General features: G+C 50.0%; 1 protein-coding gene across 1 annotated transcript; it reads right to left on the reverse strand.

Moving 5' to 3' along the window:
- Positions 1–8156: 8156 nt before the first annotated feature.
- On the reverse strand, positions 8157–16060 carry LOC130381426 (glycerol-3-phosphate dehydrogenase 1-like protein). Its single transcript, XM_056589054.1, has 8 exons — positions 15825–16060; positions 15007–15184; positions 13890–14030; positions 12556–12694; positions 11883–11995; positions 11224–11457; positions 10117–10223; positions 8157–9114 (listed from the first exon to the last, which is right to left on the reverse strand). Exons 1-8 carry the CDS (start codon positions 15863–15865, stop codon positions 9018–9020), a joined length of 1050 nt encoding a protein of 349 aa, XP_056445029.1. The 5' UTR covers positions 15866–16060; the 3' UTR covers positions 8157–9017.
- Between the last annotated feature and the right edge of the window lie 657 nt (positions 16061–16717).

Raw genomic sequence — 16717 nt, forward strand, 5'->3', positions numbered from 1 at the left:
AGGTGGAAGCGGAATTATCACCGGAGAACCACTATCTAACGAAGAAAGACAAACAACTCTCTCTCAGAGGAGGAAGTGAGGGGGGGGCAGAGAGAGGAAGTGAGGGGGGGGCAGAGAGAGAGAGAGGAAGTGAGGGGGGGGCAGAGAGAGAGAGAGAGAGGGGGGGGGGGCAGAGAGAGAGAGAGAGAGAGAGGGGGGGGCAGAGAGAGAGAGAGAGAGAGAGAGAGAGAGAGAGAGAGAGAGAGAGAGAGAGAGAGAGAGAGAGAGAGAGAGAGAGAGAGAGAGAGAGAGAGAGAGAGAGAGAGAGAGAGAGAGAGAGAGAGGTTAAAGTTCAGGATAATTCTGACATCTGGGATTCTTTGTGCTAACTGTCTAATTAGGCCGACAAGAAGGGGCCGTGTGTGTGTGTGTGTGTGTGTGTGTGTGTGTGTGTGTGTGTGTGTGTGTGTGTGTGTGTGTGTGTGTGTGTGTGTGTGTGTGTGTGTGTGTGTGTGTGTGTGTGTGTGTGTGTGCACGCGTCAGTCTTTAACATCTGCTCCCCAAACCAGCTGATCCCGACACAACCCCCGCCGCCCCCCCTCCCCACACACACACACACACACACACACACACACACACACACACACACACACACACACACACACACACACACACACACACACACACACACACACACACACACACACACAGAGAGATAGACACTCAGAGACAGACAGACAGCTGTTCCTGAGCTCTGCATTGATGCAGCGTGAGAGAAGGATGGGGAGAAGAACACTGAGCGGCAAACTAATGGTCTCCCCATGGTACAATGGAGAGACAAAAAGAGAGAGAGACATTAACACGGAGAGAACCACAAAGAGATACGGGTGAGGGGGAGGGAGGCTGTGGGAGGTGAGGGGGGTGGAGGGAGAGGGAGGGTGTGTTTGCATCATTTGCTGATCAGAGGCAGATCACTGTTATAGTATTGTGTCAGCTTTGCCCTGGGAACCAATTAATTTACTGACCCTATCCCTGGGGGGGGGGGGGGGGGGGAGGAACGGCTGGAGGGAGGACCCGTTAGGGGCCAGCGATTTCATTGGTGGACTAACATCGGGGTGGGGGTGGGGGGGTAAATGAAAGGGTTCCCCAGAGAGAGAGAAAGAGCGTGTGTGCGTGTGCGTGTGCGTGTGTGTGTTCATAAGAGTATGAGGCCTCCTGCTGGTCAGTGTGGAGTCACACTAATGCTAATAGCACGCTAGCACGCTAACTTCAAACACACCAGAGTTTCACCGCTGGAAGCTAGCAACAGACGGCTCACTTGAGGATCCCGAGGAGCTAACATGAAGAGCTACCACGTCTCCCCACAGCCTGGTCACAATGGGTGCAAAAATGCACAGAGCTTGCGAACAGCTACAATAACCTTTTGAGCAACAATCACTAGGTTAACCCATTCCCCGTACACACCAATGGTAGCTAGCATAAGACGCTACACAATGCTAAATACTGTTATTAAGTGCCAGGACGTACAACATAAAATTAGTTTGTACATTAAGTGTGAGGACGTACAACACACAATAAGTGTGTACATTAAGTGGGACGTACAACACACAATAAGTGCGTAAGAGGGGTGAGGGGGGGGTAAGGGGGAGGCTTAGCAGGGTCATGGTGAACTCTGAACAGGTGAGCCCTGAGTCTCGAGAGAGGGACGGCGAGCGTCCGCTGAGAGGCAGCCAGCAGGCGTCTGTGGCGAGCCGAGCCCTGTTTGTGTGTTCATCGGCCGAGCTACGTCGCCACGCCCACAACGCCGCTCGAACGCGAACGAGTTCTCAGCTCCTAACGAGTTATCTGGCCTCTCCTAACGAGTTCTCTGGCCTCTCCTAATGAGTTTCTTCGTGAGCTATTTGGCCGGGGGGCTGTGAGGAGAGGAGCGGCGGAGTCAGGGCCGACGCGTGACCTCTGGAACGTCAGAATGTGCCCAATGAGGTCAGCGCGCCCGCTTAGCATATGGTTAGCATACGGCGCGTTCGTTCGAGGGCTAAGTGCGGCGGGTTTGACACATGGGCGTCCATTAGCCCGCTGATTGTAGCCCCCGGTCTGATCTAAGTGTGACCAGGGTGCGGGCATTTGAGTGTCGAGGTGCCCCCGAGCGAGACGCCTCACCCTGACCTCTCCTGACCAGCCGGCCGTCGCCCTGCGGGGCTGACTCCGCCGTCGGTGTGTGAATGTGTGTATGAACGGGTGAAGGTGAGGCAGTGTTGTACGGAGCTTTGAGTGGACACTGGTTAGAGGAGTGCTGTGTAACGCGTTGACGACACTCTGTGGTCGGGATACGGTCGCTGCTCAAAACATGGTCAAAGTACTAAATCGTGTTCGTTGATTTAGAAAGCAAGAAACGGCAAACAGGTAGTAATCGAATAGATAACTCTTCCCATCATTATAACGCTGTTACCGTTACGGCCAAAACATGCGTTGCGTTACTATAATGATTAATATACTATAATTAGATAAGAGCTTTTTCTTCAGAGCAACTAGATGTCTCTCCATCTCTTTTTACTGTCCTTGGTTAGTGGGCACGAGACGATCGCGTAAATGATAACGATTGGCTGAGGTGGAGTAACATTTCAATGTAAGCCTATCAGAGGTAGAGTTGGGCGAGGGTTGTTTACACAGATTCGAATGCCGGCATAGTCGGACACACAGCGACACAGAGACAACGAAAAACAGGAATGGTACATTTGAAAGTAACGCAATTGTTACTTTTACAAATTGTAACTAAGTTACTAATTCAGTTACTTTTTGGGAGAAACCACTAGTAACTGCAACTCATTACTTTTCAAAGTTACGCCTTGGAGCGTAGGGGGAGAAGCAGAAGGAAAGGAGGAGTAGGTTATCTCTATGAGGAGTAGGACCCCCCCCCCCCCTCCTGCAGAGACATGTGACCCCCCCAACCCAGACCGGCAGGAAGTACTACTGCATCCTGTAACACTCCACAAACACACTTCCTGTCCAGGGAGTCCCTTGATGACCGTGTGTGTGTGTGTGTGTGTGTGTGTGTGTGTGTGTGTGTGTGTGTGCAGAAAAACACTTGCACTAAAAGTAACAGGCGTGCGTTTTAACAGTTTGGAAAAAAGTGACACACACACACACACACACACACACACACACACACACACACACACACACACACACACACACACACACACACACACACACACACACACACACACACACACACACACACACACACACACACACACACACACACACACACACACACTTCAATGGTCATTAACGACGCGGTGCGCGTGCCTCGCCGGCTGCGTGCCAATTTACTAAACAATAAAAACACTTTTATTCCATACCACACGCACGCGCGTCATCCCCCCTCCACACACAGGAATTTAAACTCACGCATCACTAGTCTTCTGGTGTCTCGCAGCAGATGCAGTCCGCGTGAGTCCCGAGCGGTCCCTGCTCGAGAGAGTCCCCGGTCCAACTTCCTCCGATAGACTCCTCTTAGAAACTCACGCGCACACACCAAGGCAAACACGCTGTCAACTCCAAACACGCACGCGCTTCAGCAAGCTTGGAAGTTAGGCACGCGGAGACGTAGGGAGAGAGCGTGCTCAGACGGGACTGGTCGAGTGGAGACGGTAAATAATAGACACGCGGGGGGGGGGGGGGGGGGCGTTCTGCATGACGTCACTAGCAGATGCTCGCAGAGCGGTCACGGTGTTTATGAAGCTGGGGCAGCACGTGCTCCTCTCGCTGTCTCTCCGACGGTGACGGGCGTTTAGGTTATTTGTACATAAAATAAATATAATGTATAGTGTAGGTGGTATTAAATGCAAAACATAATATTTTGCATTTAATACCACCTACACTATATAATAAACTTTGAGAAGGTATTAAACACGCAACACTTGTGTGATTACAGGTGTGTCTTGGTTGTAAGTTCTGCCAGTTCTCCGCGGAGACTACCCAGAATCCTTTGCAGGGACATCGTTTCATTTATTCGGCGTGTTGTTGATAAACCGTCGGGACATTTCTGGTGGTTGAATCCTGGAAAATATGTGAAAAACAAAAGAGTGAGTGACAGCAGCCAGGGGAAAATCGAGTCTCTCCTCTCCTCCTTTCCTCTCTCCTCTCCTCCCCTCCTCTCTCCTCCTCCCTCCCCTCCAGGGCGCATTCCTTGTGGTTTGGGAATGCAACCATTTCTCCCGGAATTTCAGCGTGGCTTCGCATTCCTCTGCACTAAGCTCACCCTCAGAGGGAGGGAGAGAGAGAGAGAGAGAGAGAGAGAGAGAGACAGAGAGACAGACAGACAGACAGACAGACAGACAGACAGACAGACAGACAGACAGACAGACAGACAGAGCGAGAGCGAGAGAGACTAATCATTGTCCTGGGGATGACAACATGACACAATGTCCTGGTCTTGGAGTGTTTGTCTGCTGATAGACTAATGCATTCCTTAGCGCGTCGAGGTGTCTCTGAGCGAGACCCTGACTGCTCCTGACGAGCTGGCTGTCGCCCTGAGGGGTCGACTCCGCCGTCGGGGTGTGAATGAGTGAATGATGGTCGCTTTGAATAAAAGAGTTGGCGATAGCCCAAACGATATTGTACCAACCTCTGATTCCCGAGCTAACTCCGCCCACTTTCTGCATCACTTGGCGTATTTTTTTTGCAAAACACGTATAGAAAAGCTTGGAGTGTTCTTAAGCTTTTACATTTACATCTACATGGAAGTCTTTTAGCAGATGCTTTTATCAAAAGCAGCGAGATACTGTTGTTTCTCTTGCTTCTGACGGTTGACCTTATCGTAAGTCGTTTGCTACAGCTGGCGACTCAGGTCAAGGGCTCTTCAGCCTGCTCTAGCTAGATGACTAAAGGTTCATGTACTCTCTCCCCACCTTCAGATCATGTCAAAGAATCATATCAAGAATCCCAAAGCAGGATGGTTTGAATGAGAGTATAACGACTGGTCCACTTAGAGAGAGGGTGTGTGTGTGTGTGTGTGTGTGTGTGTGTGTGTGTGTGTGTGTGTGTGTGTGTGTGTGTGTGTGTGTGTGTGTGTGTGTGTGTGTGTGTGTGGGGGGGGGGGGGGGGGGGGGGGGGGGGTTGTTCTGTGTGTTTTGGTGTGTCTTTGGTCACACCTCGTCACTGAGCCTCTTATGAATGAATGAATTCCTATCTGGAAAAACACTGTCCACTCATATCACTATTGACAGGTACATATACTGTAGGTAGTTAAAGAGTTAGACATTAAATATGGAGAGTTAGATATTATATTGTATACCCATTGTACGGTTTTGAAAAGTTTCTCTATATGAGTTTGTGTGTGTGGGGGGGAAGGGAGAACAAGGGAGGAGAGGAGAGAAGGAGAGGAGTAGAGTTGAGGAGAGGAGGAGGGGAGGAGGAGGAGGAGGAGGAGAGAGAGGAGGAGGAGAGGAGAGGAGGAGAGAGAGGAGGAGGAGGAGGAGAGAGAGGAGAGGAGGAGGAGGAGGAGGAGGAGGAGGAGAGAGAGGAGGAGACGAGGATGAGGAGGAGGAGAGGAGGAGGAGGAGGAGAGGAGAGGAGAGGAGGAGGAGGAGGAGGAGGAGGAGGAGGAGGAGACGAGGATGAGGAGGAGGAGAGGAGGAGGAGGAGGAGGAGGAGGAGGAGGAGGAGAGGAGAGGAGGAGGAGGAGGAGGAGGAGGAGGAGGAGGAGGAGACGAGGATGAGGAGGAGGAGAGGAGGAGGAGGAGGAGGAGGAGGAGGAGGAGAGGAGAGGAGGAGGAGGAGGGGGAGAGGGAGGAGGAGGAGGAGGAGGAGGAGAGGGTGAGGAGAGGAGGAGGAGGAGGAGGAGGAGGAGGAGGAGGAGGAGGAGGAGGGGGAGGAGGAGGAGAGGGTGAGGAGAGGAGGAGGAGGAGGAGAGAGAGGAGGAGGAGGAGGAGAGGAGAGGAGGAGGAGGAGGAGGAGAGGGAGGAGGAGGAGGAGGAGAGGAGGTCACACTGAGGTCAGCTCAGTGTGACCGGTCGCGTGTCAGCTCCAGAGGGAGGAGGAGGTGCTCCGGTGGGGGTGTCAGGGCTCTGGGATCCCTCCGTCTCAGTCAGTGTCAGTCAATTAGAAGTCATCCTGAATGACTTCTAATTGACTGACAGTCAGTGTGTATTAATACACACTGACTGTGTGGATTAGGTGGCGTGTGTTAGAATGTGTTTGCGTTGGGGTGTGCTACGGTGTGTTGGAATGCATGTTAGTGCGTGTATTAGTGTGTGTGTGTGTGTGCGTGTGTGTGTGTGTGTGTGTGTTTGTGTGTGTGTTGGTGTGTGTGTGTGTGTTTGTGTGTGTGTGTGTGTGTATTAGAGAGCGATTGACTCCCTGTAATTAGCCACTTGTCGTATGAGTTATTTCACCCCTTCCCGACAAACATCCCAAACACGCACCTACACACACACACTCAACACTCAACACACACAGATACACACACACACAGATACACATACGCACACTCAACACTCAACACACACAGATACACGCACACACACACACACACACACGCAAACATACACACACACACACACACACACACGTGTGGCGAGTCCTCCTGTGTGTGTGTGTGTGTTTGTGTGTGTGTATCTGTGTGTTGAGTTTTGTGTGTGTGTGTGTGTGTGTGTGTGTGTGTGTGTGTGTGTGTGTCTGTGTCTGTGTCTGTGTGTGTGTGTGTGTGTGTGTCTGTGTGTGTGTGTGTGTGTGTGTGTGTGTGTCTGTGTGTCTGTGTGTGTGTGTGTGTGTGTGTGTGTTTGTGTGTGTGTGTGTCTGTGTGTCTGTGTGTGTGTGTGTCACAGATGATTATCAGTGTACCACGAAGCGTGAGTCAGGTGCGTGCTGGTTCGGGGTGGCCTCCATGCACATACCAAGACACCCCCCCCCCCCCCCCCCACACCCTAGGGTGTCTGCTGTAATATGTGTCCAATCCTGCAGCGCCCTGTCAGGGAGAATTATAGGGGAGGATGATGATGATGAAGACGATGATCGCGCCGTAAATCACCGCTCCGGGTTGACGTTTGCATTTCATATTTTCCTTTTGGGTGTGAATAACCGGGTGACGGTGGGGTGTGTGTGTGTCTGCCCCCTGGGGCAGACCCACCTGCCCCGGGGGGGCAGACTGGTTGGACTGGGGCGGGCTGAGGCTGAACGCCTGAGGTGCGTTAAGCAATCAGAGTGCACAGGTTAAACCAGCCGTCTGAACGCACGCTCCGAGAGCTCTGACGCAGAGCGTTGTGATCGTGGAGAGTACACGGTGGTTATAGAGTGAAAGTAAGTAAAGTAAAAGTAAAGTAAAGGTCGCTAGTTCGATCCCCGGCTCCTCCTAGCTGAGTGTCGAGGTGTCCCTGAGACGCCTCACCCTGACTGCTCCTGACCAGCTGGCCGTCGCCCTGCGGGGCTGTCGCCCTGCGGGGCTGACTCCGCCGTCGGTGTGCGCGTATGAATTGGTGAATGTCGGGCAGTATTGTAAAGCGCTTTGAGTGGCCACTGGTTAGAAGAGCGCTGTAGAAATGCATTCCAATTACTATCAGGGATATTTAGTTGCTTTCTCATGTTTGCTACTCCAGAGTATTATATTGTCGCCGTTACTCTGATTGCACACTTTTCAGTTCATGACAACAACTCTATAGGGTAAACTTGAGTAGCATGCGAAGTGATTCGCAAGAAATCAGGAAAATGTCATGTATTCAGATGTTAGATGACTGTTTTGTGATTTAGCGCTCTGTCACTCGCTCTCTCTCCCAGGGTCAGACTCCTCTGTCATCAGACACTGACACCATGTGATTGACAGATGCTGTAGCTCCGCCCCTCAGGCCACAAAGCACCTGCACACACTTTGAAGTCCGGAGGATTTGAACTGACATGACAACAGGGGGCGGAGCCAGAAGCCACACATCTGGTCAGGTAACAAACAAACAGACATTGACACTAACGCAGACGACAGGTTATTAAAGCGATAGAACACCACAGAGAGGAAAGAGAGAGGGCGCAAAAGGATATCTTTCAATGGAAATATATGTTAAGTTATTTTGCTCTTTCGCAGGGTATTTCACGTCTCCCCTTTGTGACGGAACGTATTTTATACAGTGAACAAGAGCGCCGTCATCTGCTATGGAAGAGGCGCCATCTAGTGTCGAAAGGAACATTAAATAGAAAATACACTTTTTGAGGAAGACACTTTTATTTAATACATATCAATTATTTGAATTGGGAAATTGAATTACTAAGGGAAAGGCTGCTTCCCCCACATTCAAGATATTCAACATAAAAACCAGATATAAGTGCTAAACATTACATCGGGATACAAATTTTGCTAAACAGTGCATAGGTTACAAAAATAAAAATGTGCAAATTCTACTTTCTCTGTAGAATAAGATTGCTTGAAATCCAAAGTAAGACGACTATATTATGGAACTAAGAGATGAAATGCTATCCGACTCCAACTAAATCTATCGGTGTAAAGTACTCAATTGTGTGGATATATTCTCATACACATAGATAGATAGATAGATAAGATAGATAAGATGGATAAGATGGATAGATACACACATGTCCATGAAAAGTTGACTTCCAAACAGATTCATATTTGTGTGCGTTTGCAGCTATTGTATCGCTAGGGAATATACCTGAATGGTAATATCGTTCTAGTCAATGTTTATTCAGTCTTTCTGCCAAGAAATACCTGTCTTATCAACGTCTCGTTAATGTCTTTCCAACAAGAAAGTAATATTCCCAGTGTTAGGAGTTAGCACCGTGCGTAAATGGCACGCAGCGCCAATGTAAATGAATTTCAATCAATTATTTTAAAACAAGCTTATATAATGTACATCCCCTTTTCTCAAACTTAACAAAACTAGAACAACCCTTTTCGGGCAATTTTAAGACATTTTAAATGTGAGTTGTTCGATTTTTTATGAGTTATGCAATCCTTAGCATTCCTCTTCTCCTTTAGTGGTTATAACCTTGCGTCATCACGCCTCCCATTGGCCTATCGCGGTGAGTCGTGGTCACATGTGTTCCGGGTGGTTCTGCAGACATGTGACAAACTCCTTCACTTCCTTGCCCTCGAAGCAGATCTTGTAGACCGCGGAGAAAAGTGGGAACCTGCAAAGGAAAGACTCTTGTTACAGACTTCCTCATCCGAAAGGAAAGTTCACTGACGCTTTCGCTGCAAACGTCTTCTGAAGGCCTAGCAGGACTACCGATAGAGTCTCTAGAGACTACGACGTTAAAACCTTTTAACTAAACCGTCTGAAAGCCTAACAGGACTCCCTGTACAGACTTGAACGTTTAACTAAACGGTCTGAATGCCTAGCCGTACAGACTGTAGGGACTAGAATGTTAAAACCTTTTAACTAAACGGTCTGAAGGCCTAGCCGTACAGACTGTAGGGACTAGAATGTTAAAACCTTTTAACTAAACGGTCTGAAGGCCTAGCCTTACAGACTGTGGGGACTAGAATGTTAAAACATTTTAACTAAACGGTCTGAAGGCCTACCCATACAGACTGTGGGGACTAGAATGTTAAAACCTTTTAACTAAACGGTCTGAAGGCCTACCCATACAGACTGTAGGGACTAGAATGTTAAAACCTTTTAACTAAACAGTCTGAAGGCCTACCCATACAGACTGTGGGGACTAGAACGTTAAAACCTTTTAACTAAACGGTCTGAAGGCCTACCCATACAGACTGTAGGGACTAGAACGTTAAAACCTTTTAACTAAACAGTCTGAAGGCCTAGCCTTACAGACTGTAGGGACTAGAACGTTAAAACCTTTTAACTAAACGGTCTGAAGGCCTACCCATACAGACTGTGGGGACTAGGACGTTAAAACCTTTTAACTAAACAGTCTGAAGGCCTACCCATACAGACTGTGGGGACTAGAAGGTTAAAACCTTTTAATTAAACGGTCTGAAGGCCTACCCATACAGACTGTAGGGACTAGAACGTTAAAACCTTTTAACTAAACGGTCTGAAGGCCTACCCATACAGACTGTGGGGACTAGAACGTTAACCTTTTTACTGAACCTTTCTCAGGCCTGCTTGAAGGCGCCCAAAGTGCTGAAGCTCCCCTTTGGCTCCTAGGGTGAAGGAGAACACTCACTTGGAGACCATGTCCTTCTTGACCAGGATCTTGTAGACATCGGCAGAGGTCTGGGGTCCCTGCAGCTTCTGGCCGTTCAGCATCTCCACCTCCAGCTCCTCAATGGACTGACATGGAGGGATACATACATCATATACACAGTCATTATGTACACTTTAACATAGATATGTATATGTATATATACCTCCTGGTACCTCGCCTCCTGGTACCTCGCCTCCTGGTGCCTAACCTCCTGGTGCCTAACCTCCTGGTGCCTAACCTCCTGGTGCCTAACCTCCTGGTACCTCGCCTCCAGGTTCCTAACCTCCTGGTACCTAACCTCCTGGCGCCTAACCTCCTGGTGCCTAACCTCCTGGTGCCTAACCTCCTGGTGCCTAACCTCCTGGTACCTCGCCTCCTGGTTCCTAACCTCCTGGTTCCTAACCTCCTGGTGCCTAACCTCCTGGTACCTAACCTCCTGGTACCTAACCTCCTGGTACCTCGCCTCCTGGTTCCTAACCTTCTGGTACATAACCTCCTGGTACCTAACCTCCTGGTACCTCGCCTCCTGGTTCCTAACCTCCCGGTACCTAACCTCCTGGTGCCTAACCTCCTGGTACCTCGCCTCCTGGTGCCTAACCTCCTGGTGCCTAACCTCCTGGTGCCTAACCTCCTGGTACCTCGCCTCCTGGTTCCTAACCTCCTGGTTCCTAACCTCCTGGTTCCTAACCTCCTGGTGCCTAACCTCCTGGTACCTAACCTCCTGGTACCTAACCTCCTGGTACCTCGCCTCCAGGTTCCTAACCTCCTGGTACCTAACCTCCTGGTACCTAACCTCCTGGTACCTCGCCTCCGGGTTCCTAACCTCCTGGTACCTAACCTCCTGGTACCTAACCTCCTGGTACCTCGCCTCCAGGTTCCTAACCTCCTGGTACCTAACCTCCTGGTACCTAACCTTCTGGTACATAACCTCCTGGTACCTAACCTCCCGGTACCTCGTCTCCTGGTTCCTAACCTCCCGGTACCTCGCCTCCTGGTGCCTAACCTTCTGGTACATAACCTCCTGGTACCTAACCTCCCGGTACCTCGCCTCCTGGTACCTCGCCTCCCGGTACCTCGCCTCCTCACCTTGGAGGTCCTGACGAAGGCCTCGGCCACCTTGCGGTTGCGGCCGCCGTAGCAGGTGGTGATGAGGTCCGCCACGCCGCAGCTCTCCAGGAAGGTGACGGAGGAGACGGTGCCGGAGCAGAAGAGCCGGGCGAACGCCACCATCTCCATCAGGCCCAGGCGGATCACCGCCGCCTTGGTGTTGTCGCCGAAGCCCAGGCCGTCGCAGAACCCCGCGCCGACCGCCACGATGTTCTGGGGGAGGGAGAGGGAGCCGTTCAAGTTCAGGAGCGTTCTGGGGTTCTTTGGGCCAGCTGTCTGATTAGAGCGAGTCTTTAGAACTCTTCATATGGATTATAGACGAAGCGAAGCTCGTAGGAGACGGAGCCGCCGATGGAGCCGCTGGAGCCGCCTTGAGACCACGACACGTACAACAACAGTGATCAGGGAGGGTTGTGATCGCCCAATCAAATACACACAAGGTGGGGGATGGGGCGACCTGGGGTGGGAGGGGCTAGGTCAGCTAGGTAGAGACGTACGTACCTTCAGGGCTCCACACAGCTCCCACGGGAGGGGGGGGAGGAGGAGGAGGAGGAGGAGGAGGAGGAGGAGGAGGAGGAGGAGGAGGAGGAGGAGGAGGAGGAGGAGCAGTAGGAGGAGCAGTAGGAGGAGGAGCGTACCTTCAGGGCTCCACACAGCTCCACCGTGTGGCTCTCTTCTACCACCGTGATGCGGAAGTTGGGCGTCTGGAGCAGCTCCTTGAAGAGCTGGCCGTGGGCGGGGTTCTTGGCCCCTGATTGGACAGAAACTTTATTTAAAAAAACACCCTGACGGTGGAGCCTCAACCAGTAGCGACCTGACTGCATATAAAACACAGTACAAATAGAGAGGGTTGGTTAAAGACTGGGTTAGGTGATGGGTGAGAGATGGTTAGAGACCGGGTTAGGTGATGGGTTAGAGATTGTTAGTTAAAGACGGGTTTAGGTGATGGGTTAGAGACGGGGTTAGGTGATGGGTTAGAGATGGTTAGAGACGGGGTTAGGTGATGGGTGAGAGATTGTCAGTTAGAGACGGGGTTAGGTGATGGGTTAGGGATGGTTAGAGACTGGGTTAGGTGATGGGTTAGAGATTGTTAGTTAAAGACGGGTTTAGGTGATGGGTTAGAGACGGGGTTAGGTGATGGGTTAGAGATGGTTAGAGACGGGGTTAGGTGATGGGTGAGAGATTGTCAGTTAGAGACGGGGTTAGGTGATGGGTTAGGGATGGTTAGAGACGGGGTTAGGTGATGGGTTAGAGATGGTTAGTTAAAGACGGGGTTAGGTGATGGGTTGGAGATGGTTAAGGGGATCTGACCGATGGTGGTTTCGCAGAACTTCTGGTCGGCGACCTCGTTGGCGATGTTGGCGCCCATGAGCACGCTGACGTCCACCTCCAGACTCTCCCTGATGAGGTCCGAGATGAGCCGCAGGCCGGAGGGGCCCGAGTCGATCCCCTTAGAGAGGGCCCCACACTTAACACTTAGAGAGGAGCCCTCAACCTTAACACTTAGAGAGGGCCCCACACTCAACACTTAGAGAGGGCCCCCCACTTAACACTTAGAGAGGAGCTCCACACTTAACACTTAGAGAGGAGCTCCACACTTAACACTTAGAGAGGGCCCCACATTTAACCCTTAGAGAGGGCCCCCCACTTAACACTTAGAGAGGAGCCCTCAACCTTAACACTTAGAGAGGGCCCCACACTTAACACTTAGAGAGGGCCCCACACTTAACACTTAGAGAGGAGCCCTCAACCTTAACACTTAGAGAGGGCTCCACACTTAACCCTTAGAGAGCAGCCCCACATTTAACCCTTAGAGAGGGCCCCACACTTAACCCTTAGAGAGGGCCCCACACTTAACCCTTAGAGAGGGCCCCACACTTAACCCTTAGAGAGGAGTCCTCAACCTTAACACTTAGAGAGGAGCCCTCAACCTTAACACTTCAACCTTAACACTTAGAGAGGAGCCCTCAACCTTAACACTTAGAGAGGAGCCCTCAACCTTAACACTTAGAAAGGGCCCCACACTTAACACTTAGAGAGGAGCCCCACACTTAACACTTAGAGAGGAGCCCTCAACCTTAACACTTAGAGAGGAGCCCTCAACCTTAACACTTAGAGAGGAGCCCTCAACCTTAACACTTAGAGAGGAGCCCTCAACCTTAACACTTAGAGAGGAGCCCTCAACCTTAACACTTAGAGAGGAGCCCTCAACCTTAACACTTAGAGAGGAGCCCTCAACCTTAACACTTAGAGAGGAGCCCCACACTTAACACCTAGAGAGGAGTCCTCAACCTTAACACCTAGAGAGGAGCCCTCAACCTTAACACTTAGAGAGGAGCCCTCAACCTTAACACTTAGAGAGGAGCCCTCAACCTTAACACTTAGAGAGGAGCCCTCAACCTTAACACTTAGAGAGGAGCCCTCAACCTTAACACTTAGAGAGGAGCCCTCAACCTTAACACTTAGAGAGGAGCCCCACACTTAACACTTAAGAGGAATGTCACACTGTCACTTGGTGTGACACTTGATTTCAATGTCAAATACTGATCGCCGTTGGCGTAAAGCTCAAAGAGCAGGTGCAACACTAGCTCTAAGTTAGGGTTAGCTTAGAGATAGCTCTAAGCTCTAGCTCAGAGCCAACTCACCTTGATGAGCGATATCCCGATGGCTCCGGGGGCGACGTGAGGCTTCATCTGCTCACACAGCCTCTGGATGAATTGGTGAGGGATGACGAAGATGAGGACTTTGGCCCCTTTCACCGCCTCCGTGATGTCGGGCACAGCCACCTGGCAGACCACGCAGAAGTTTGGGAAGGGAAAAAAACAACTACTGAGCACTGATTCACTCGGTGGAAGATGAGGCTCATTGAGATGTTTGGGAGGTGCGGTCCAGTGCTCCCCACTGGTTGGACTGGGACCACCTCATGTAATATGCACTTTATGGGCGGTTTACAAACACTCAGACCGCAGTACTGAGCACTGCATCCATGTCTTTAACCTGACCTCATCCATTTCGAGATCTGCTTTCTTCTATTTACTTTTTATTTCTTCTATTGTTTTTGGGTTGTGTTATTTCAGTTTTTAGATTTGTTGTTTTGTCGTGGTGTATGAAAAGTGCAAGTGTTGTTTGATATTGATTTGATTTGGGAGGATCTGCTTAACGAACAGACGTGGTTTCACTCTGGGGGTCCATCGTCTAAACAGAATTAAATCAGGATTTTAGAGGCGGTTAGTGTAGGTCTAAGTTAGAGCTGGTTAGTTTAGTTACTAGGTTAGAGATGGATAAGTTAGAGCATTAGGTTCTGTAGCCTCTGCTGATATAGGCCTAGCATTGCGTCTCATTTATCACCTTAATTAAACCGTTTCAGACCTGGACTTGATAAGGAACTTTGGTGCAAAGTCCCCTTGCTATCGCACTAACACTAAACTAGTGTCCTGAGAGCGACTCTGCTGCAGGGGCGTAGCCAGGATATTTGATTGATTGTCGACGACGACGACGACGACGACGGGATATTCATAAGTGCAATATTTATTCAGAACGTCAAAATATAACACTTTGAATAAGAATAATAAGTCAAAGTTAGATCAAACTAATAGTCAAAATATTTCATTTTAGACCGTTTCCGTTAAGGATATTATTATTGATTTTTTTCATACTCGGGCCACGGCCCCCCCTGATTCGAGGTTTGACCCCCGCTGGCCCCCATGTGGCTACGCCCCTGCTCTGCTGCCTCTGCTTTATCTGTCACTTAACACAACCTACCACATTCCCGGGCAGCTTGTGGCCCGGCAGGTATTTGACGTTTTCGTGCTCCGAGTTGATGATGTCAGACAGGTTTCTCCCGTCGATCAGTTCTTCGTAAACCCACATTTTGACCACGGGTTCGAAGCGGTTGTTCCCCTTCACGTTGTGGCCCACGATCTTGGCGATCACAGACCCCCTGTGGCAGACGAAGACAAGACGACACATCATCGCAGGTCTTCAGAAGATCACAGGTGTGTTAAGTTAAGTAGGTAGCCTACTTTATTCATCCCCTTGGGGAAGTTTAGGTAGGCCCAGTAGCAACAGAGCTGACAAACAACAAAATGGTAACAGTAAAAGTCAGAAAAACAGGTCAAAACAAGTCGATAGAAAGTGAGCAAAATTGCACACCATTAAAAATTCCGTATAAAAAAGAAGCCATTAAAATATAAATATAATGCAATTACACATTGTAATGTTCTCTTGACAATAACTAACTCGTTTGATGTGGCCTGATGAGTAAAGTTCACTATGATCAGCCCTCGTTTGAGTGCGCTAATCCATAATGAACCCTGATTTTATCGGCACTAGTTTAATGTTTTTTAACAGCTTATTAACTAGCCAGACAGGCGATCCAGATAGCGTCAGTGCTGCTGCACATTAACACAGAAGGGACAAGAAAGATTTGGACAAACTATCATCCTTCTCGTAAACCTTAACCCTTAACCGTTCCGAGGTCACGTGAACCCTGTTGCTGACAAACATAAAACCCGACTTCAGTCCAAACCCAATCCCTCGACACATAGAAGAACACGTTAAGGCAAAGAACGAGAAGCTACCAGTTTCCCGAACCGATGATGCAGACTTTCATTCCAGGCATGGTGGCAGACGTAGCAGTTCTGACCCGGGTCTCAGAACAGAACGAGTCCTCTCTCTCCCTCCCTGACTTCCTTATACGCCCTTCCTCCTCCTCCTCCTCCCTATGTTGCTTCACCGTGCAGGCGCACACCGCTGGACGCTGTTCTGCCAATGTCTTCTCCCTTCTCAGACTTCCCTCCCGTAGCAGAACTCGATATCAGAGTCTATCGAGTCCTGCCCCCCGGTCAACACATGTGTTTGGATTCGTGTTTGCAGCAGGATCACGCTATTTTACACCACTACTGCGCGGCTTCGGGTTTCATTCGGTCCGTTCACAGACCCGGTGTACAATACAATACACAATACAACTTTATTAATCCCACTAGGGGCAATTGGTTTGAGCAGCTTGTTGTACATACAGTAACAAACAAACAACAAAGACACGTACACAACTAGAGGCGGATAGTGGCGTCACGATGGAGTTAAAAGACGCTCCAAGAGTCGACCCCCACGGCGCGCAAAACTGGGAATAATATACCCACAGTCAAGCACACACACACACACACACACACCAGGGGCGGCGCCAAGCGGTTGCTTGCCGTTGCTATAGCAACCCCAAGCAATTGCTCAGAAACCCCAGAGCAACCCCTGATTTTTTGACAAACTCAAACAACATATTTGAAATAATGCCATTTTCCGTAAAATGGTATTAAATAAGTTCAACTAAACCTATGGCCGAATGCGGTACCCGTCACCATACCGACCAATCCTGTCATATGAATCACCAGATTAAGTGCATAAGTGAGTAGCGTCAAAATTTCAGGGCCGTGACTGTCGTTCAAATCCAGTTCCCGAGCGTTGGGCATGCGCACAC

The sequence above is a fragment of the Gadus chalcogrammus genome, chromosome 4 (assembly GCF_026213295.1).
Source record: "Gadus chalcogrammus isolate NIFS_2021 chromosome 4, NIFS_Gcha_1.0, whole genome shotgun sequence".
NCBI lineage: Eukaryota > Metazoa > Chordata > Actinopteri > Gadiformes > Gadidae > Gadus > Gadus chalcogrammus.

Excerpts from the sequence above, each read along its gene's own strand:
- LOC130381426 (XM_056589054.1), bottom strand. The coding sequence starts at position 15,865 with ATGCCTGGAATGAAAGTCTGCATCATCGGTTCGGGAAACTG. Across the intron at positions 11,458-11,882 it reads AGCTGTGTGGAGCCCTGAAG|AACATCGTGGCGGTCGGCGC; the intron begins GTACGCTCCTCC and ends TCCCTCCCCCAG. Across the intron at positions 9,115-10,116 it reads AAGAAGGACATGGTCTCCAA|GTTCCCACTTTTCTCCGCGG; the intron begins GTGAGTGTTCTC and ends TTTCCTTTGCAG.